This window comes from Prionailurus viverrinus, chromosome X (genome assembly GCF_022837055.1).
Source record: "Prionailurus viverrinus isolate Anna chromosome X, UM_Priviv_1.0, whole genome shotgun sequence".
Classification (NCBI taxonomy): domain Eukaryota; kingdom Metazoa; phylum Chordata; class Mammalia; order Carnivora; family Felidae; genus Prionailurus; species Prionailurus viverrinus.
In genome coordinates, this window is record NC_062579.1 from 53970514 (window position 1) to 53994546 (window position 24033).

A 24033-nucleotide genomic window follows, 5' to 3' on the forward strand; every position below is an offset into this window, starting at 1 on the left:
TAGTAAACCACTAGTGTGATACCAGTACATAAGAAATACCACAAGTTGTCTGGATATAAGATACTAAAATACAATAGCCATTAGGTATTGGCGCATCACTGAGTTTCCACAGAGAAGTGAATAGCCTAAAAAGACACTATGATTGACTTAAAGATGAAAGTTACTAGTCACCAAGGCCAAAGATGAGTTTCCATGTTTTTTTAAAAAATATAATTTACTTATTAATTTCTTGCTTTTCTTGATTATAAAAGTATACCATACTTGTTATAGAATATTTTGAAAACATAAAAAGTATGGAGAAGGCAAAAAAGTCACCCAAAATAATGCTAATATTTTCGGTATGTTCCCTATTAGTTTTCTCTATGCAAATCTTTCTATAGTTGAGATCATGTTTCATATAAAATTTGGTTAGGATACTACAGCGTAAATGTTTCTTCATATTATGAAAATTCTTTATTTCAACATAATATTCTCTCATATTTATTTAACCATTTAACAACTGTTGGAAATTTAGGTTGACTTTATTGTGTGCTTTTAATTGTGTTTTATTTTTTAGGTTCCACATATAAGTGAAGTCATATGCTATTTGTCTTTCTCTGTCTGGTTTATTTCACTTAGTATAATACCCTCTACATCCATCCATATTGTCATGAATGGCAAGATTTCACTTTTTACTATGGCTAAGTAATATTGCATTTTGTATGTGCACATGTGTATACGTATCTCATCTTTATCCATTCCTCTATAGATGGACACTTAGGTTGTTTCCATATCCTGGCTATTTTAAATAACACTGAAAAAAGATATATATATATCTTTTAAAAGTCAATCCGTGTCTTTTGGCAGGAGAAACTTAAATTAGGTCATGTGTATTTATCATTATAATATGTGTGATCCTATTCCTGCTATCCTATTTTATGCCTTCTTGCTGTCTCCAGTAATAAGAGCTGAAATTAAGGCAGGAGCAGAGGGAAGGAAAAGATGGAGTCAAGTGGAAAGGCAGTGATGATGATAATGATGATGATGATGATGATGATGATGATGATGATGATATGTGGGATGCAGGAGAGTGAGGAGGGTTCAGGATTGACAGATGGTTCCCTGATATCGAGTTGTGTCAACTGGTGTATGGCAGGGCAAGTCCTCTCTTTGTTTTTGTAATGATAGAGAAGATGAATTTAGTTTAAGATATGTTCTCTGAGGTCTCTGTGGTATATATAGAGATATGCTACAAAAGCAGTTGGATATATAAACCCGGAGATTATGAAAGAAATCTTACCTACATGTCCATAGTTCTATGGGAGAATCTGAATTTACCTGTGTTTTAAAAGAAAAATTTGGAGGCACCTAGATGGCCTAGTTAAGCATCCAACTCTTTATTTCAGCTCAGGTCATGATCTCATGGTTTGTAAGTTCAAGACCTGCATAGGGCTCTGTGCTGATAGTGCAGAGTCTGTTTGGGATTCTGTCTCTCCCTCTCTCTCTCTGCCCTTCCTCCACTCGTGCTCTTTCTCTCTTTCAAACTAAATAAATAAACTTAAAAAAAAAAGAACAATTTGATGATGGTCCAAATTCACGTTAAGCCTTCATCTACAGCAAAGGTGTATGTCCTTTCCCCACACTTGGTATAAACAAAGCAAGAAAAATTACCTTTGCCATTCCAACTGAACTGGCATTCAATTCTGAGATCCCTTGGTTTGTCTTGTCTCCACGTTCCCATATCCCGAAGTCCTAGCATAAAATAATCAACATACCATTAGCAAGTCATTACTACTAAATGCTTACTAGACACATAACCCTTGAACAAAAAGCACACATAGTAGCTAATTTGCCATACATGTGTGTACCCACAATGCTTATTAAGGAGATACCAATGAGTTGGGCTGCCCCCTAGCTATTTTCCTAGTAGCTTTATTTTTTTTTATACTACAAATCTTTAATTTCACAAAACTGAAAAGCAGTCCAACTATTGCCCATTTACGATGATAAAAACTGAAACAAAAACTCTGAAACATTTTGTAAAAATTCTATTATAACATTCTTAAATCCAGTTCATACTGTTCCAATGAATCAAGTAAGATTTAAGCTCAAGGCGGGGTAGGGGGGGACAAAATATTAGAGAATTTTACCTTTTCTGAGGAGATCACAATTTCATTTCAAAAGGATATGGTGAATAGGCCCCTAGTGACTTGTGTACTTTATTACCGTTGATAGAAAGCCCAAATATTTCCATTTTTTTAAACTTCTGGAATTTTATCCAGACATTTAAAATATTGGTATTTAAACTTTACATTAAAGGGCATCATACTCTGAAAACAGGCCTGCTTTAAATATAGTTTGATAATTCTGGTGGTACTTACTGAAAGAAGATTTCTTTAGCAAATACTGGTTTCATGTATTTAAAAAAATCAGCAAGACAGAATTTTAAAAATCTTAATTTACAATACATTGTAAACTGCAGACAACTGCCACATGTATCACAGACCAGCAGAGGTAAAATGTTTTTTCGAAATATTTTATAAGACTTTGTATCTTCCTTTATTTGTTGGTTGGTATGAACTTTGCAGCCGGATCAGTTCTTCTTTTATAAGTCTGGTGATTTCTGCCTTTGCTTTCTGCACAGCCAGTTCATTGGCACTTTCAATTTCCAAGTAAATTTTCCACTCTCCTTCCTTAGGTTCTTTGCCAGGTGGGAAATATGTTCCTCTGATTGTAATTGCAGCTTCATAATATTCACTGATTCTCTGCAGAGCTTCCTTAGAGGTAACTTTCCACCTAGCAGTCTGTGGGAAGTCACTGATCTCTAATTCTTCTTCATATCTTTTAAAAGATTCATTCTGTCCACCATCTTGCCTCTCCTCTTCTTGTTTCTCCAAAGGCACATAATTGAGCTTAGCATTGATCTTTTCAGCAAGTTGCTCTGCAATGGTTTTTGCAGACACAGTGGGAGCCAGGATGGTGCCGCCTCTGAGAATTGCATTGGTGGCCTGTTGCATCACATCTACCTGAGACTCAATACCCAAATTCTTCTGAGCATTGATTCTAAGAGCCAGTCTCTTAGCTATTTCTAATTTCTCAGCATTTCCCACAGTTGGAGCAGGAACACTAGATGCTCCAGGAGCAGCCATATCTTTTACTCTCTTCTTTGAATTAAACATACTTTCAATTTGTTCATCAATGTTGATTGCAGCATCCTCATCATCTGAATCTTGCAAACCGAGAGCTGCTTTTTGCAACTTCTTCCTCTCATTAGCCAAAGCTTGTTCTGTTTCATCAAATTTGAATCCCTTACCAGAGAACCCACTACTCTTTTTAATTATTTTCCCTTCAGATTTCTGCTGATCTTTGAAATCACTCCAAAGTTTCTCCAGATCAGAAGACACCGCAGTTCCTGACAATTCAAGAGCTTTAATTATGTCACCAGCATAGTGAGCTTGATCTTCTGTGATAAAAGTATATGCATAACCTTTATTGCCTGCTCTTCCAGTCCGTCCTGCTCTGTGCACATAATCCTCATAATGGTTGGGGCAGCTGTAATTTACAAGAAGCAGATGTTTCACATCTAAACCTCGGGCAGCAACAGAAGTGGCTATGAGAAGTTTGCAGGTCCCATTCTTGAAGTCATTTATGATGCTATCTCTGTCATATTGATCAATGCCTCCATGAAGAGACATGCAAGGATAAGATGCTCTCATTAAATCTTTCAGAAGACCATCTGCATGTTCCTGCTTATCCACAAATATAATGACAGATCCCAACTCTTGATAATGGCCGAGAAGCTCAAGTAACTTCAAGAACTTCTTTTCTTCTTCAATCACAATCACTTGTTCCACATCTGAGTAAACCACGCTTCTGCCTCCAACCTGCACTTCAATGGGTTTACTGAGGATTCTGCGAGCCAAAGCCTCCATAGCTCTGGGGAAAGTAGCTCAAAACATAACTGTCTGTTGATCAGGATGGACATTATCCACAATGCGCATGACCTGTGGTTCAAAACCCATGTCAAACATTCTGTCTGCTAGGTCTAAAACAACATATGTTACTCTTCCAAGATTTGTGACCCGACCACTATTAGCTGCTAACATGTCAATCATTCGACCAGGTGTGCAAACAATAATTTCAGCACCTCTTTTCAGCTCAGCAATCTGCTCACTGATTCCTGTTCCTCCATAAACACAGACCACTCTAAGTCCCAGGGTCTTTGAAAACTTCTTACGTTCTTTAGTAATTTGTAAAGCCAGTTCTCGAGTTGGAGTCATGATGACAGCTATTGGCCCCTCTCTTTCTTCTAATGACCTCTGATCCATGATGTGTCTAAACATGGGCAACAGAAAAGCAATGGTCTTTCCGCTTCCTGTCTTGGCAATACCAATCAAATCTCGTCCAGACATTATAGCAGGAATCGCCTGGGACTGGATTGGCGTGGGTTTTTCATAGCCATGCTTTTTGAGAGAATTTAGGATCTTCATGGAAATTCCACACTGGACCCAAGATTTAATTGGTTTGGGGTAACCTTTTCCCTTGACAGTAATGCCTTCCATTTCCAACCGAAAAACATTTACCTCCTCTTGAGACATTTTTGCTAATTCTGGAACTTCAACATAAAAGTTTTTTCTGAATGGTTCATATTCAATTTTTCCATGATCCACTGGTTCTAGAAGCTTTCTCTGTTTTGTCTGGTAGCCTGTAAGGGCCGTCTGAAGATCAACTTCTTCCTCCTCTGAAGAATACTCCATGGCATCCTGGTCATTCTCCATTAGCTCACCTTTCTTCTTATCAGAATCTACCACTGCTTTTTTGGTTGTCACTACAGTGACAAATTTTGTGACTGTTGGCCCAGACTTCTTTTCATTCCCTCCACCACCCTTCACACTTCGCATATTAAACTTTTTTACTTCCTCTTTCACTTCTTCCATGTAAGCATCTAATGGATCTAACTCCTCACCCTCCATTTCATTTCCTTCCTTTTCAGCTTCTGCAGGATCATCTTCATCATCATCACCATCTTCTAAACTCCATTTTTTCCCTTGTTTCATCTCTTCTATTTCCTTTTTCAGTTCCCCAATGTTTTCCATGGCCTTTTTACGTTGCTCCTCTCGCCATTTTTCTACTCGTTCTTTTCGCTTCCTCATTTCTTCTCCAGCTTATTCTGATTAAAGTTACCAGCATCTTTTTCTTTTTCATCCTCCTTGTCATCTGTCTTTTTTCTTCTCTTTAGAACTTTCCCCACTATCTGTTTTCTCTTTGGACCTAGACCTAGTCTCAGCTTTCTTCCTTTTATTGCCAGGACTTGAGGATCTGGATCGCCGGCCTCGGCTTCTACTCCTGGAGCATCTCCTGTCTCGACTTCGAGATCTTCTTCGCTCTCGACTTCGATCTCTCTCTCTACTTCTGGAATGCCTCAGGCGCTTCCAGTCTCTTGACCGAGATTTTCTTTTATCCCTGCTACGAGACCTCTCTCTCCTTCTATCTCTATCTCTGCTTCTGGACCGCCTGTCATCTCCACGTTTACTTCTTCTGTCAGGTGAGCGACTTCTAGATCGACTAGATCTAGATCTAGATCTAGATCGACTAGATCAAGAGCGCCCCCTTGATGCTGACCACTTCCGATAATGGCATGATTCCCGGCCCATGCTGCCGGCCGCGGGAAAAGCGGCACCCTTCAGGACAATGCGCAGGGTAACCGGACAAAAGAAGAGGCCGCGCCGCCCTCAGCTAGCTGAGCGAGGAGCAGCACTAAGAGAGAGCAGCAGCTCCAGCAGTGGCAGCCATCTGAGAGCAGCCAACGAAAACCTTTCCTAGTAGCTTTAAATTCTATTGGGATCTCTGAGACGTTGGAAGACTCCTCAACAGTTGATCAGTTCAAGAACTATAACTCAGTTCATGTAGAGAAGTGCTTCTAAAAACTTTTCATCAAAGCAGATACAGAGGTTCTAAAAGATGGAGCTTAAACAGTACCCCAGTGTTCTATCTTTATTATCTATTCTAATTTTACTCTCTATTGTCACTGACAATGTACCATGCACTAACCTATGCACTTTACACTGCTACCTTATTCAATCTTTATATTTTATAGATGATGAAACTGAGGTGCAAAGAGAAGTTAAGTGACTCACCCAAGGTCACACAGTGACAGAGCTAGGATTAGAGTCCAAGTACTCTCAGTCCAAAGTGTAAATTCTTAACCATAGCTTTATATGACCCCTTGATAATGCAAAGACAACATGTAAAATTACTTTTTAAAAACTTTTTTATTTGAAAAAACTTCAGAGTTACAGAGAAGTTACAAAAACAGTACAGTGAGTTTTCATAGACCTTTCACTCAACTTCCCCTAATGTTAACACCTGACATAACCATAATACAATGGTCAAAGCTAAAAAATAAGCATTTGTACAATTCTAGTAACCAAATTATGGACTTTGTTAGGATTTCACCAGTTTTTCCACTAATAGAATTTTATGTTCCCAGATCCAATCCAGAATACCATGCTGCATTTGTCATGCCTCCTTGGTCTCTTCTCATCAGTTACGACTTCTCAAGTCTTGTCTTTCATGACCGTTACACATTCTGAAGACCAGTGGTCAGACATTTTTATAGATTTCCCTCAATTTAGGTTCACCTGATGCCTTCATTTGATTATATATATATTTTTTATTTTTTTTTCAATGTTTATTTATTTTTGGGACAGAGAGAGACAGAGCATGAACGGGGGAGGGGCAGAGAGAGAGGGAGACACAGAATCAGAAACAGGCTCCAGGCTCTGAGCCATCAGCCATCAGCCCAGAGCCTGACGCGGGGCTCGAACTCACAGACCGTGAGATCGTGACCTGGCTGAAGTCTGGCGCTTAACCGACTGCGCCACCCAGGCACCCCTCATTTGATTATATTAAGACTGTGCAGGGGACCGGCAGAAGATGGTGGCGTAGGAGGACGCTGGGCTCACCGCGCCTCCTCATGATCACTTCGATTCCACTTACACCTGCCTAAATAACCAGAAGACTAGCAGAATGGAGTCTCCGGAGCCAAGCACAGACGAGAGGCCCACGGAAGACGGTAGGAAGCGTGGCAAGGCGGTGCGCGCTCCACAGACTGGTGGGAGGGAGCTGGGGCGGAGGGGCGGCCCACCGGCCAAGCAGAGCCCCGGAGTCTGGCTCGTAAAAGTGGAGGGGCCAGACGGAGTGTGTTCCAACAGCAAGCGGGACTTAGCATCTGGGAGGTCATAAGTGAACAGATCTGCTCAGAAAGCGGGAAGGCTGGAGGGCAAAGGGAGGGAGAGTTGCTGAGCCCCAGGACGACAGAGCTCAGTTTGGCAGGGAACAAAGGTGCTAGCCAGCGCCATCTCCCTCACCCATCCCCCAGCCAAAAATCCCAAAGGGAACCAGTTCCTGCCAGGGAACTTGCTTGCTCCGCGCAAACACCCAAGCTGTGCTTCTGCGGAGCCACCCCTCCGGCAGCTGGTATGACTCCCTCCCGCTGCCACAGGGCCCCTCCTGAAGTGGATCACCTAAGGAGAAGCGAGCTAAGCCTGCCCCTCCTGCCCCCATGCACCTTGCCTACCCACCCCAGCTAATACGCCAGATCCCCAGCACCACAAGCCTGGCAGTGTGCAAGTAGCCCAGACGGGCCACGCCACCCCACAGTGAATCCCGCCCCTAGGAGAGGGGAAGAGAAGGCACACACCAGTCTGACTGTGGCCCCAGCGGTGGGCTGGGGGCAGACATCAGGTCGGACTGCGGCCCCGCCCACCAACTCCAGTTATACACCACAGCACAGGGGAAGTGCCCTGCAGGTCCGCACCACGCCAGGGACTATCCAAAATGACCAAACGGAAGAATTCCACTCAAAAGAATCTCCAGGAAATAACAACAGCTAATGAACATATCAAAAAGGATTTAAACAATATAAAAGAAAGTGAATTTAGAATAATAGTCATAAATTAATCACTGGGCTTGAAAACAGTATAGAGGACAGCAGAGAATCTACTGCTACAGAGATCAAGGGACTAAGGAATAGCCAGGAGGAGCTGAAAAACGTTTTAAACGAGATGCAAAATAAAATGGAAATGACCACGGCTTGGATTGAAGAGGCAGAGGAGAGAATAGGTGAACTAGAAGATAAAATTATGGAAAAAGACGAAGCAGAGAAAAAGAGAGATAAAAAAATCCAGGAGTATGAGGGGAAAATTAGAGAACTAAGTGATACACTAAAAAGAAATAATATACGCATAATTGGTACCCCAGAGGAGGAAGAGAGAGGGAAAGGTGCTGAAGGGGTACTTGAAGAAATCATAGCTGAGAACTTCCCTGAACTGGGGAAGGAAACAGGCATTGAAATCCAAGAGGCACAGAGAACTCCCTTCAGACATAACTTGAATCGATCTTCTGCACGACATATCATAGTGAAACTGGCAAAATACAAGGATAAAGAGAAAATTCTGCAAGCAGCAAGGGATAAACGTGCCCTCACATATAAAGGGAGACCTATAAGACTCGTGACTGATCTCTCTTTTGAAACTTGGCAGGCCAGAAAGGATTGGCACGAGATCTTCAATGTGTTGAACAGAAAAAAATATGCAGCCGAGAATCCTTTATCCAGCAAGTCTGTCATTTAGAATAGAAGGAGAGATAAAGGTCTTCCCAAACAAACAAAAACTGAAGGAATTTGTCACCACTAAACCAGCCCTACAAGAGATCCTAAGGGGGATCCTGTGAGACAAAGTACCAGAGACATCACTACAAGCATAAAACATCCAGACATCACAATGACTCTAAACCCGTATCTTTCTATAATAACACTGAATGTAAATGGATTAAATGCGCCAACCAAAAGACATAGGGTATCAGAATGGATAAAAAAACAAGACCCATCTATTTGCTATCGACAAGAGACTCATTTTAGACCTGAGGACACCTTTAGATTGAGAGTGAGGGGATGGAGAACTATTTATCATGCCACTGGAAGCCAAAAGAGAGCTGGAGCAGCCAGACTTATATCAGACAAACTAGACTTTAAATTAAAGGCTGTAACAAGAGATGAAGAAGGGCATTATATAATAATTACAGGGTCTATCCATCAGGAAGAGCTAACAATTATAAATGTCTATGCACCGAATACCGGAGCCCCCAAATATATAAAACAATTACTCATAAACATAAGCAACCTTATTGATAAGAATGTGGTAATTTCAGGGGACTTTAACACTCCACTTACCGAAATGGATAGATCATCTAGACACATGGTCAATAAAGAAACAAGGGCCCTGATTGATACATTGGATCAGATGGACTTGACAGATCTAGTTAGAACTCTGCATCCCAAAGCAACAGAATATACTTTCTTCTCGAGTGCACATGGAACATTCTCCAAGATAGATCACATCCTCGGTCACAAAACAGCCCTTCACAAGTATACAAGAATTGAAATTGTACCATGCATACTTTCAGACCACAATGCTATGAAGCTTGAAATCAACCACAGGAAAAAGTCTGGAAAACCTCCAAAAGCATGGAGGTTAAAGAACACCCTACTAAAGAATCAATGGGTCAACCAGCCAATTAGAGAAGAAATTAAAAAATATATGGAAACAAAAATGAAAATACAACAATCCAAACACTTTGGGATGCATCGAAGGCAGTCCTGAGAGGAAAATACATTGCAATCCAGGCCTATCTCAAGAAACAAGAAAAATCCCCAATACAAAATCTAACAGCACACCTAAAGGAAATAGAAGCAGAACAGCAAAGACACCCCAAACCCAGCAGAAGAAGAGAAATAATAAAGATCAGAGCAGAAATAAACAATATAGAATCTAAAAAAACTGTAGAGCAGATCAACGAAACCAAGAGTTGGTTTTTGGAAAAATAAACAAAATTGATAAACCTCTAGCCAGGCTTCTCAAAAAGAAAAGGGAGATGACCCAAATAGATAAAATCATGAATGAAAATGGATTTATTACAACCAATCCCTCAGAGATACAAACAATTATCAGGGAATACTATGAAAAATTATATGCCAACAAATTGGACAACCTGGAAGAAATGGACAAATTCCTAAACACCCACACTCTTCCAAAACTCAATCAGAGGAAATAGAAAGCTTCAACAGACCCATAACCAGCGAAGAAATTGAATCGGTTATCAAAAATCTCCCAACAAATAAGAGTCCAGGACCAGATGGCTTCCCAGGGGAGTTCTACCAGACGTTTAAAACAGAGCTAATACCTATCCTTCTCAAGCTATTCCAAGAAATAGAAAGGGAAGGAAAACTTCCAGACTCATTCTATGAAGGCAGTATTCCTTTGATTCCTAAACCAGACAGAGACCCAGTAAAAAAAGAGAACTACAGGCCAATATCCCTGATGAATATGGATGTAAAAATTCTCAATAAGATACTAGCAAATCGAATTCAATATCCCTGATGAATATGGTTGCAAAAATTCTCAATAAGATACTAGCAAATCGAATTCAACAGCACATAAAAAGAATTATTCACCATGATCAAGTGGGATTCATTCCTGGGATGCAGGGCTGGTTCAACATTCGAAAATCAATCAATGTGATACGTCACATCCATAAAAGAAAAGAACCATATGATCCTGTCAATCGATGCAGAAAAGGCCTTTGACAAAATTCAGCACCCTTTCTTAATAAAAACTCTTGAGAAAGTCGGGATAGAAGGAACATACTTAAACATCATAAAAGCCATTTATGAAAAGCCCACAGCTAACATCATCCTCAACGGGGAAAAACTGAGAACTTTCTCCCTGAGATCAGGAACACTACAGGGATGCCCACTCTCACCGCTGTTGTTTAACATAGTGCTGGAAGTTCTAGCATCAGCAATCAGACAACAAAAGGAAATCAAAGGCATCAAAATTGGCAAAGATGAAGTCAAGCTTTCACTTTTTGCAGATGACATGACACTATACATGGAAAATCCGATAGACTCCACCAAAAGTCTGCTAGAACTGACACATGAATTCAGCAAAGTTGCAGGATACAAAGTCAATGTACAGAAATCAGTTGCATTCTTATACACTAACAATGAATCAACAGAAAGACAAAGAAACTGATCCCATTCACAATTGCACCAAGAAGCATAAAATACCTAAGAATAAATCTAACCAAAGATGTCAAAGATCTGTATGCTGAAAACTATAGAAAGCTTATGAAGGTAATTGAAGAAGATATAAAGAAATGGAAAGACATTCCCTGCTCATGGATTGGGAGAATAAATATTGTCAAAATGTCAATACTACCCAAAGCTATCTACACATTCAATGCAATCCCAATCAAAATTGCACCAGCATTCTTCTTGAAACTAGAACAAGCAATCCTATAATTCATATGGAACCACAAAAGGCCCCGAATAGCCAAAGTAATTTTGAAGAAGAAGACCAAAGCAGGAGGCATCACAATCCCAGACTTTAGCTTCTACTACAAAGCTGTCATCATCAAGACAGCATGGTATTGGCACAAAAACAGATACATAGACCAATGGAATAGGATAGAAACCCCAGAACTAGACCCACAAACGTATGGCCAACTCATCTTTGACAAAGCAGGAAAGAACATCCAATGGAAAAAAGACAGTCTCTTTAACAAGTGATGCTGGGAGAACTGGACAGCAACATGCAGAAGGTTGAAACTAGACCACTTTATCACACCATTCACAAAAATAAACTCAAAATGGATAAAGGACCAGAATGTGAGACAGGAAACCATCAAAACACTAGAGGAGAAAGCAGGAAAAGACCTCTCTGACCTCAGTCACAGCAGTTTCTTACTTGACACATCCCCAAAGGCAAGGGAATTAAAAGCAAAAATGAACTATTGAGACCTCATGAAGATAAAAGCTTCTGCACAGCAAAGGAAACAACCAACAAAACTAAAAGGCAACCAACGGAATGGGAAAAGATATTTGCAAATGACATATCGGACAAAGTGCTAGTATCCAAAGTCTATAAAGAGCTCACCAAACTCCACACCCGAAAAACAAATAACCCAGTGAAGAAATGGGCAGAAAACATGAATAGACACTTCTCTAAAGAAGACATCTGGATGGCCAACAGGCACATGAAAAGATGCTCAACGTCGCTCCTCATCAGGGAAATATAAATCAAAACCACACTCAGATATCACCTCACGCCAGTCAGAGTGGTCAAAATGAACAAATCAGGAGACTATAGATGCTGGAGAGGATGTGGAGAGACGGGAACCCTCTTGCACTGTTGGTGGGAATGCAAATTGGTGCAGCCGCTCTGGAAAGCAGTGTGGAGGTTCCTCAGAAAATTAAAAATAGACCTACCCTATGACCCAGCAATAGCACTGCTAGGAATTTACCCAAGGGACACAGGAGTACTGATGCATAGGGGCACTTGTACCCCAATGTTCATAGTCGCACTCTCAACAATAGCCAAATTATGGAAAGAGCCTAAATGTCCATCAACTGATGAATGGATAAGGAAATTGTGGTTTATATATACAACGGAGTACTACACGGCAATGAGAAAGAACGAAATATGGCTGTTTGTAGCAACGTGGATGGAACTGGAGAGTGTGATGCTAAGTGAAATAAGCCATACAGAGAAAGACAGATACCATATGGTTTCACTCTTATGTGGATCCTGAGAAACTTAACAGGAACCCATGGGGGAGGTGAAGGAAAAAAAAAAGAGGTTAGAGTGGGAGACAGCCAAAGCATAAGAGACTGTTAAAAACTGAGAACAAACTGAGGGTTGATGGGGGGTGGGAGGGAGGGGAGGGTGGGTGATGGGTATTTTGGAGGGCACCTTTTGGGATGAGCACTGGGTGTTGTATGGAAACCAATTTGACAATAAATTTCATATATTGAGAAAAAAAAGACTATGCATTTTTGTCAGGAATACTACAGATGTTATGCTGTTTTCTTCTCACTGCATCACATCAAGGAGTAAACGATGTTGCTATGGCTTATTGTGGTCATGTTTACCTTCATCACATGTTTAAGGTGGTGTCTGCATGGTTTCTCCATGCTGGTGTTACTATTCTCTCCCTTGTGATTAATAAATATCTTGAGAAAGATACTTTACAACTGTGCAAATATCCTGTTTCTTCTCAAATGTCTACCCGCTAATTTAGCATCCATTGGTGAAACTTGCCTGCAACAATTATTACAGTGGTATTTCAATGGTGGTATCTTAGTTCTTTTATTACCTCTACAGTCATTAATTGCAATTCTTCCCTAAGGAAGAGCTGTCCTTTCTCCCTCATTTGTTTATATTAGTATGAATTCATAAATATTTAGGTTATTCTCTGGGTTATAATAAAATATTATCATTGTTTGTTTTGTTGTTCAAATTGTTCCAGCTTTACCCATTGGGAATTCTTCTGGGTTGGTGCCTGTGCCCTTTTGACATGTCCTGTTCTTTTTGAACACTTCCTCACTTTCTGTCACTATAAGATACTGCAGTTTCATCCTGTGTTTTCCTCACCCCAGCCCTGGAATCAACTGCTTCTATAAAGAGTCTTGCTTTGCTTTATTACAGAATGAGCAGTTACAATACAGAAGGCATTGGTGCTCATTGTCACTGTGGTGCCACTGCTTCTAGGCCCTCTCATTGAATAGAACTTGGAAATACTCATGTGTAACCATGCATGTGCACACACACACACACCTATACTTGTTTCTATATTTACCTTAAATGATTTTTATATCAAATCTCTGAGTTAAAGTAAAGCTTCCATAGGTGAGCCATATTTATCCCATGGCTAGCCTCACCTGTCCAGAAACCCAGCTCTACCCTAATTTGTGCAGCAAAGATTAGAGTATGAGAAGGCACACATATCATTAATTGTGCTGTACCCCATGGCTGCAATTGAGAGGCCAGACAACCCTAACTTTTACCCTGGACCATAGCACACCTATGGTATCAGAAGGCAAAGGAATCAGTCAACAAATAATGTCCGCTTGCATCAAATATGTCTATGTTAAACTTCTCTTTCTGGCAAATATGGAGTTACAGTTCACAGATTTACCCTCCCACCTAAAACAGCTAAAAACCAACTAAACAAATTAAACATTTTAGATGACTAAAATACCTGGACTACTTATGACAGCCATTTTCAATACAATGAACATTATGCAGTGAAGAACAGTGATCCCTGAGAGAGGAGATGTTAAATATGTCATGATTTAATATAAACTTATCTCTCATGGTAGTCATAAGAAAAAGGAACTATTTTTTGTATAGTAAACACAGAAGCAATGTCTACAGATAATATTAAACATATGACCAAATTTTATTTCTAAGTAGCTAACTGACCCATTATATTCGCTAGCCATCTTGCTTCTGGTTTTTAGACTACAGATCATTAAAATAAGACTACAATTTAGTCCCAGGTCCCCAAATATATAATGTGAGATATTACAGAAAGGATATGGATTATTGAAAGGAACGGATGCATAGTATCTTGGTCCTCTTGCTTCTGTAACTCCCTTGGAAGGAGGCAAACAGAGGACAACAGAGCTTAGTAAAGAAAAAGCTGAAGGCAATTTCTGCTGGAAGCCTTACAGATTGGTTCACTATGAGGTGCAGCATTAAGAGAAAGAATGGGTTATCTAGTATTTTAAAAACATCATATGTTTAGGGGCGCCTGGGTGGCTCAGTTGGCTAAGCATCAACTCTTGGTTTTGGCTTAGGTCATGATCTCATGGTTTGTGAGTTCGAGCCTGGTATCGGGCTCTGCGCTGACAGCTTGGAGCCTGCTTAGGATTCTCTCTCTCTTCCTCTCTCTCTGCCCCTCGCCTGCATGTGTGCTCTCTCTCCAAAAACAAATAAATTTAATAAAAAAATTAAACAAAAACGTATGTTTAAAATTAATTCTAAAATGAGTACTTACAGCAGTTTTATATGCAGCTTCAATGTAAAATACAAGGTTCTGTATGAAATTGACTTCATCTAGGCTGTGGATAATATGAAGTCCTGAGGAAAAAAAAGTAAGGATATAGAGCTGGTTAATTATCACTATAGGCTTATAGGCTGCCACAGTAACTGACTGATCCCATTACTCTCAAGTAATCTTATTCCTGCTTTTGGAACAGTGAGGCACTTTAATTCCTAAACCATAAAAACAACACCACAAATCAGACCTAGGCTAGTCTTTGACTAAGTGAGATATCAGCGTATTATAACATGGAAGAATTTGAACTGTTATTTGTAGGTTTGGATATAAAGTCTCAGATTCCTAATTCTATAGGTAATTAATTTATAATATGCTTTAAGGTATCAGGAAAAAAAATATTTCAAAAAGAGTTAGAGGGAGTCTAAATACTAAGCAAGAAGCAGACAAAGATTATGATTTCAAGGAAACCTTAAAACTATATTTTTTAGAGTACAAAATGATGATTATTCTAAGTGTAAACAATACAGATAGTTATAGCTAACAAATTGCAGTGTTTTGCATGAATTATCTTTTTAATTTTCACATCAACCCTAAGAGGTGGGTACCTCAATTTTCTCCATGAGGCTTAGAGAGATTAACTATTTTCCTCAGACCATTTAAAAAATTTTTTTAACTTTTATTTATTTATGAGAGACAGAGAGAGACAGAGCATGAATGGGGGAGGAGCAGAGAGAGAGGGAGACACAGAATCTGAAGCAGGTTCCAGACTCTGAGCGGTCAGCACAGAACCTGACACAGGGCTCGAACTCATGAACTGCAAGATCATGACCTGAGCCAAAGTCAGACACCTGACTGAGCCACCCAGGCACCCCTGCCTCAGATGATTTAACTAATAAATAGTGGGGCCAGGACCCAACTATCAGCTTCACAGTCTGAGTTCCTAACGAAGATGCTATGCTGCTTCTTGATATATACAGTATGATCCATTTTTCTTGAAAAACTAATTCCTTTCCCCTCTCCTGCTCCCCCAACCCCCATAAAGAAATACCAATAGGCATACTGCAAAAGTCTTTCTCCTACCCAGAATCACATCACTCCCACCCTGCCAAATCTCCTCCTTGGAAGAAACTAGTCTTAGCAGTTTCCTCTGTAGACTTTCAGAGAAATGTTATACATATATAAAAATTATCAAAGAGTAGTATGCTATAATGTACCTTGCTTTTTTCACATATATGTTGGAAATAATTTTAAGTATATCTGAGTTATTTTTTTTTTAATTTTTTTTTCAACGTTTATTTATTTTTGGGACAGAGAGAGACAGAGCATGATGGGGGAGGGGCAGAGAGAGAGGGAGACACAGAATCGGAAACAGGCTCCAGGCTCTGAGCCATCAGCCCAGAGCCTGACGCGGGGCTCGAACTCACGGACCGCGAGATCGTGACCTGGCTGAAGTTGGACGCTTAACCGACTGCGCCACCCAGGTGCCCCATATCTGAGTTATTTTTTAATGGTTATGCAGCATTCCACTAAATGGCTATTCATATAACCAGTTCCCTACTGAAAACATTTAGGTTGCACCTAATCCTTCATCACTATAATCAATGCTATAATGAATATATGTGTGTGTGTGTGTGTGTGTGTGTGTGTGTGTGTGTGTGTGTATGTATATACATGTACCAGTATGTCACATGTACCAGGTTGTGCACATGCACCAGTATGTCAAGGTAAATTCTTTTCTTTCCTAAGGTAAATTCTTGGAAGGATTGCTAAGTCACAGATTTATGCATATTATTTTTCCCAATATTGTATTATGAACAGTTTCAAACAAACAGAAAAAAGGACAGAATTTTACAGTGGACATCTATATGCACATCATCTGGATTCATGCATTAACATTTTACTGTACTTTTCTATCATATATGTATCCATCCATCAATCCATCCTTTTTGATACATATTCAAAGTATGTTTCTGGTACTTCTACAATTTCATTTTTCGCATTTAAATGTTTGATCTATGGACAGATGTTTCAAATGAGAACTCTGTAGCTTCAGAACCCAAAAGGACTATATAATTCATATCCTCAGACTGCAAACTCTTCCTGATGCATGGCTCTGTCAAAACTAGCAACCACAGCACTGGGCAGCAGCGGCAGCCAGGTCTTTCTTGTAGCAGCAATGACTTCAACCTCTTGGGTAGAAAGGAAAAAAAAGAGATAGTAATATTGGACATCAGCTTCACAGCCTTATCTTGTCTCCTATGTGTGCCAGAGTGCTTGCACAGAGATTGGGAGAAAGTAGAGGGTGTGAAACTGGTTTTGTCTATTTCTCAGACTGGTGACACAGCTAACAAATAACTATTTGATAGAACTGCCCCATTTCTATCACCTGTCCCTTTGCTCATGATATTGTTTAAATGGCCTTCTCCACATCCTGAAATCTGAACTGTTCTTTCAAGGCCTAGCTCAAGTTTTATCTCCTCTGTGATGCTGCCATTGATTCCTCTCTTCTATGTTTCAAAGAATTTTATTTTCCTTGCGCTTATGAATTTTTTACTTTGCACTATAAATAAATCTGTACCTAAATTTGAAGGAAGGAGCCATTTCTTATTTATATTTATAGTCCTTAAAATGTCTCACATAGTATTGTGCATGGTATTAAATAATATTTAACAGTAGATAATAATTCAATAATTATTTATTGAATGATCTTAAACAATCCTGTTAACCACAGGAGAGGGACCTGTCTTTTGAGGCAAGACCATACATTTCAGGACCTCTGCATCCTGTCCCCTCTGTGGAGCCAAAACATTGCTTGCAGAACAGAGGAGAGGGTACACAGAGATGAAATGAGGTATGGTTGGGTAAGGCCAAAGACAGCAGTGCTATTTAAAACACACTAAAGAGGGGGCACCTGGGTGGCTCAGTTGGTTAAGCATCTGACTTCTGCTCAGGTCATGATCTCACTGCGTAGGGTTCTGCACTGACAGCTCAGAGCCTGGAGCCTGCTTTGGATTCTGTGTCTCCTTCTCTCTCTACCCTTCCCCCATTCACACTCTGTCTCTTTCTCAAAAATAAATAATAAACATTTAAAACTAAATAAACAAATATATAAAATGTCACTGATAGAAACATTTCAGCGAAAATAGCTACATGATCAAAAATCAACATGTAATTAGCAAACACACTTATAAAAAAATAAATGGAACACACTAAAGGGGAGTCTGGGTAGCTCAATCGATTAAGCATCCAACTTCAACTCAGGTCATGATCTCACTGGTCGTGGGTTCAGGCCCCACATCAGGCTCTGTGCAGATGGCTCAGACCCTAGAGCCTGCTTCAGATTCTGTCTCTCCCTCTCCCTCTCTCTCTCTGCCACTCTCCCACTTGTGCTCTCTCTTTCAAAAATAAACAAACATTAAAAACCCACTAAAACATGCAGGGCTCCGGAAATGAGGCCACCTTAGTGGTCTACTCCACTTAGATTGACTTGCACTTACTTAACGATAAGCCTCTCTCCCTCATTTTTAAAAATGTTATTGAGATATAATTCACATACCATGCAATTCACCCATTTCAAGTATATAATTCAATAGTTTTTAGGGTATGCAGTGTTCTGCAACGGTGGCCACAATCAATTTTGGAATATTTCATCACCCCCCAAAGAAACCCTATACCCATTAGAGTCATTCCGCATTTCAAGACTTGTTCCCCCTCTACCTCCACCTAAGCAATTGCTAATCTACTTTATGTCTCCACAGAACTGCCTTACCCAATGTTCATATGCATGCAATCATACAATATGTGGCCTTTCATGTCTGAGTTCTTTCACTTAGCAGAATGTTTTCAACGTTCATCTGTATTGTAACATGTATCACTGTTTCCTTTCTTTTTGTTGCTAAAACAATATTCCATTCTGTGGATGTATCACATTTACCCAATTATCAGTTGATGGACATTTAGGTTGTTTCCAGTTTTTAAAAAAAATTTTTTTAAATGTTTATTTGAGAGAGAGAGAGGGAGCAGGGGAGGAGCAGAGAGAGGGAGACACGGAATCCGAAGCAGGCTTGAGGCTTCGAGTTGTCAGCACAAAGCCCAACACGGGGCTTGAACCCACAAACCATGAGATCCTGACCTGAGCTGAAGTTGGACGCTTAACTGACTGAGCCACCCAGGCGCCCCACATGTCTTCATTTCTTTTGGGCATACACCTAGGAGTGAAATTGCTAGATCATATGGTAATTCTGCTTAACTTTTGAGAACTGTCACACTGTTTTCCAAAGTGGCTGCATCATTTTACATTCCCACTGACAATGTATGAGGGTTCCAATTTCTCTAGTTCCTCAGGAACACTTGTTATTTTCTGTACTTTTGATTATAGCCATCATAGTGGGTGTGACATGCTATCTCATTACTTGGATCTGCAAGTGCCTAGGAATAATGTTCAGCATTGTTTTGTGTACTTACTAGCCATTTAAATATTTTCTTTGGAGTAATGTCGATTCATATTTTTTGCCTAGTTTAAATTAGGTTATCTTTTTATTACTGAGTTGTAGATTTCTTTATATATAATACAAGTCCCTTATCAGATATGTGATTTGTAAATATTCTCTATCATATTGTGGTTTTAAATTTTTTGTTTTATTTATTTTTGAGAGCAAGAGAGACAGAGCATGAGCGGGGGAGGGGCAAAGAGAGAGGGAGACACAGAATCCAAAACAGGCTCCAAGCTCTGAGCTGTCAGTACAGAGCCCGATATGGGGCTTGAACTCACAGACTGTGAGATCATGACCTGAGCTGAAGTGGGATGCTTAACCAACTGAGCCACCCAGGTGTCCCATGGGTTGTTTTTTCACTTTCTTGAAGAGATCCTTTGAAGCACAAATGTTACTAATTTGATAACTTCCAATTTATGTTTTCTTTAGTTGCTTATGCTTTTGGTGTCACATCTAAGAGGGCTTTGTCTAATCCAAGATCAGGAAGACTTACTCCCATACTTTCCTTAAGTGCTTGTTATGAACCCAGTTGTGTCACCCTGAAACTCCTATGTTGAAGCCCTAAACCCCAATGTGACTGTTTTTGGGGTTAAGACTTTTAAGGAACCAATTAGGTTTAAATGAGGTCACAGGGTGGGGTCCTAACAGAATGGGGACTGGCGTCCTTATAAGAGACATCAGGAGTGCACACACACAGAGAAAAGGTCATGTGAAGAAAGAGCAGAGAAGGTGGCTGCATTCAAGCCAAGAGAGTGTTCACTGCCCTGCTGACACCCTGATTTTGCGCTTCTAGCATCCAGAACTGTGAGAAAATAAATTTCTGTTGCTTAAGTCAACTATTCTGTGACATTCTGCTATGGCAGCCCTAGCAGACTAATAGTGTTTTATAGTTTTCACTCTTACAGTTAGGTCTATGATTCATTTTGAGTTAAGTTTTATCTAATTTCATTCTTTTGCATCTGGATATCTAGTTTTCCCAGCACTATTTGTTGGGAAGACCATTCTTTACCCATTGAATTATCTTGGTACCTTTGTCAAAAATCACCTGACCATAATATGATGGTATATTTTGGACTCAATTGTATTTTGTTACCCTAGAGATCTATCCTTAAGCCAGTACCACACAGTTTTGATTACTGGAGCTTTGTAGTAAGTTTTGAAATTAGAAAGTGCAAAACCTCCAACTTTGTTCTTCTTTCTCAAAATGGTTTTGGCCATTCTGGGTCCCTTGAATTTCCATATGCATTGTAAGATAAGCTTGTCAATTTCTGCAAAGACAGTGGGATTTTTGGTAGGAATTATGTTCAATCTATAGATCAATTTGGGGAATGTTGCCACCTTAATAGTAAGTGCCCCAAGTGCCCCTTAGATCACTGTTTCTACACCACCTGCCCTCCCCCCACCTGTTGTTTTCCTGCCTCTCTCCAGGAGTAGGGCAGCACCCTCAGGGTTCCATCCCAGCCAAACCCACTGATCTTTAAAACTCCAGTCCTTAAGCCCCCCTGGTTGCAAGAACTCAGGAAATTCAGCCTTTCTTATTTTTCCAGCCGATGGTTTTGGGGAAATGTTCTCCTTGTGCATTCTCATCTGCCCTTCTCCTCTCTCTCTCTCTCTCTCTCCTTTCTCTGCAACCACAGGTCTTTCCCCTCCACAGTACCCATGATACATTTTTCCCCTAAAGTACGTCTCTGTACTTCCTACCTTCTTCAATGTGGCTTCTTCCTTCCCTTTAGTTGTAGATTTTTTTTCTGTCAGTCTTCAGGTCGATTTTTGGGCTATTTAGAATGATATGATAGTTATCTAGCTGTGTTTGTGGGAAAAGACAAGCCTAGTTTCCTCCTACTCAGCTCCCGTTTTCTTTACTCTCTCCGTATAATTATATATCTTTTAAGGAAACTGAGAGGAAATTATATATTTATATTTTGTAATATTAATCTTGTAATTTACTATTTCTGGTGGTCTTCATTTGTTCCTGTGGATTTGAGTTACCATTTGGTATTATTTCCTTAATATTGCTTTGCTCCCACCCACCTCCTTAATTCTGTTATTATCAAATATACTACACTTTTATATGCTATTGGCTCAACAATACAATTATAGTGTTTTATGCAATTGATTTTTAGATCATTTAAGAAAGAAGAAACATGTAATTTTATTGTATTTTATAATTATTTTACCAGTGGTTGGTTTTTCTCGATTTATTTTTATTTTTTCCATGAAAAAATTCAAGTATATTAACATACAGTATTATATTAGTTTCAGGTATACAATATCATGATTCAACAAGCCTATACATTTCTCAGTGCTCATCAAGTTAGGTATGTATGTTATGTATGAATTTAGTAGGCTGCATGCCCAGCACAGAGCCCAATGCAGAGCTTTAACTCATGATCCTGAGATTAAGACCTGAGCTAAGATCAAGAGGTAGACGCTCAACCAACTGACCCACCCAGGTGCCCCTAATTTTGTACTTATTTTTTTAAAGTAAGTTCTAGTCCCAACATGGGGCTTCAACTCATGACCCTGACATTAAGAGTCACATGCTGTACTTACTGAGCCAGCAAGGTGCTCCAAGTTAAGTGTACTCTTAATCCCCTTTACCTAGTTCATTCATCCTGCCCCCCCCCCCCCCGCCACCATACACACAACCAACCTCCCCTCTGGAAACCACCAGTTTGTTCTCTGTATTTAAGAGTCAGTTTAGGGGTGCTTGGGTGACTCAGTTGGTTCAATGTTTGACTCTTGAGTTTGGTTCAGGTCATGATCTCATGGTTCATTAGATTATGCCCCACATTGGGCTCTACACTGACAGTATAGAGCCTGCTTGAAATTCTCTCTTTCCTCTCTGCTCTTCCCTCTCTTTCTCTAATAAATAAAATAAAATAAAATTTTTAAGGAAAATTTAAAAAATCTTTTTAAAGAAAGTCTGCTTTTTTTGTCTCTTGTTTCCTCATTAAATTGTTTCTTAAGTTCCACATGAGTGAAATTATATGGTATTTGTCTTTCACAACTGGTTTGGTTTTTTGTGTGGATTCCAATTACTGTCTGGGATCACCTGATTCCAACATGAAAAACTCCTTTTTGTATTTCTTGTAAGGTAGGTCTACCAGCAACAAAATCTCAGTTTTTGTTTATCCAAGAATATCTTTATTTCACTTCATTTCTGAAAGATAGTTTTGCTGGATATAGGGTTGTTGGTTGACAGTCCTTTGATTACATCATTCCACTTCCTCCGGGCCTCCATTTTTTTTTTTTTTTTTTTTTTACTGAAGAAAAGTCAGCTCATAACCTTATTTGGGTTCCTTTGTATATGACAAGTCATTTTTCTCAGATTGCTCTCAAGATATTCTGTTAAAAATTTGGTTTTTTAAAATTTTTACTATGATGTTTCTTGGTGTGGATTTGTTTATCCTACCATTGAGCTTCTTTGATGCATACATATCAATGTTTTTCATTGAATTTGCGATGTAGTCAGCCATTATTTTATGTCTTTGAATATATTTTCTGTCCCTTACTCTCCTTATAATATACTCATTACACGAGTTGGTGTTCTAAATTATGTCCTACATTGCTCTTGGGTACTATTCATTTTCTTTATTACTTCTTCTATTCTTCAGATTGCATAATCTCTGTTAATCTATCTTCAAGTATGGTGATTCTTTCTCTTGCCAGCTCAAATATGTTGAGCCTCTCAAGTGAAATTTTCATTTAAGTTACTATACTTTTCAACTCTAAAATTTCCATTTGGTTCATTTTTATCTCCATATTGATATTCTCTATTTGTTGAAATACTTTCTTATTTTTCTTTACCTCTTTAAGCCTGGTGTCCTTTAGATTTTTTGACATTTTTATAGTAACTGCTTTGAGGTCTTTGTCTACTAAATTCAGCATATGCTTCCTCTCAAAGGCAGTTTCTGTTACCTTTTCTTTCCTGTGTTGACTAGGCTTTCCTGTTTCTTTCCATGTCATAATTTTTTTGTGGAAAACTGGATATTGTAGATAATGTGTTATAGAAACTCTATAGATTAATTGATGCCCTCTTGCATGGGGCTTCTTTATGTTTCCTTTTTATTTGTTTAGTGACTTGGCTGGACAATGTCAATGAAATCTATATTTCCCACAAGATGCAGCCTCTGATGCTGTTCCTCAGAGGATGTAGCCTAGGACATACACATTGTCATCTGAGGAAGACCACAGTTTTTGTTTTAGCCTTCTGTGATCTATTAAGTGTCTGCCTCTGTTGGTTCCATACCCAGCTGTTAACCTCCACCAACTGCTCTATTATACCGTGTAATTCCTTGAGGTATAAATTGCTTCACAGTCTCAGCCAATTATATTCAAGCCCCATTTCATGATTTTGAGGCCAGCCTTTGACATTTGTTTTAACCCTAGGATAACTCTTTCCAGCTGTTTCTCTCTGGTTCTCTGCTAAAACTTCTAGTCTATAGGCTAGTTTGTTGGTCTTATTGAGCTATCAGCATCCTCTTTATTTCTTAGAACAAAAATCTCCACTGTTTTTGAGAGTGCCCTTAGACTTGAACTTTCCCACAGTCAGTTCCAAATAAAGTCAGTTTTCTAGGGAAGGACTACGGAGGTTTCTGTCCTTGTGGCCTGCCTTTGCCTCCCATGCTACTAGCAAGGTGGGCCAGGCCTATTA

General features: G+C 39.5%; 2 protein-coding genes across 7 annotated transcripts in view; both read right to left on the reverse strand.

The window, feature by feature from the left end:
- Window positions 1–24033, reverse strand: part of PHKA1 (phosphorylase kinase regulatory subunit alpha 1) — a 190182-nt gene that overhangs the window by 151131 nt on the left and 15018 nt on the right. For 5 of the 6 annotated variants that reach the window (XM_047843549.1, XM_047843550.1, XM_047843551.1 and 2 more), the window contains exons 5-6: window positions 14881–14963; window positions 1651–1731 (exon numbers count right to left, since the gene is read on the reverse strand). In XM_047843549.1, coding sequence (XP_047699505.1) covers window positions 1651–1731; window positions 14881–14963 — 164 coding nt within the window. The remainder of the gene's footprint in view (window positions 1–1650; window positions 1732–14880; window positions 14964–24033) is intronic. The other variant, XM_047843552.1, reaches the window with a different exon arrangement.
- Window positions 2495–5763, reverse strand: LOC125157180 (probable ATP-dependent RNA helicase DDX46). The gene is given in 3 exon segments (XM_047843553.1): window positions 2495–5140; window positions 5143–5198; window positions 5200–5763. Coding segments are annotated over 3 exon segments (3114 nt in total). The 5' UTR covers window positions 5634–5763; the 3' UTR covers window positions 2495–2516.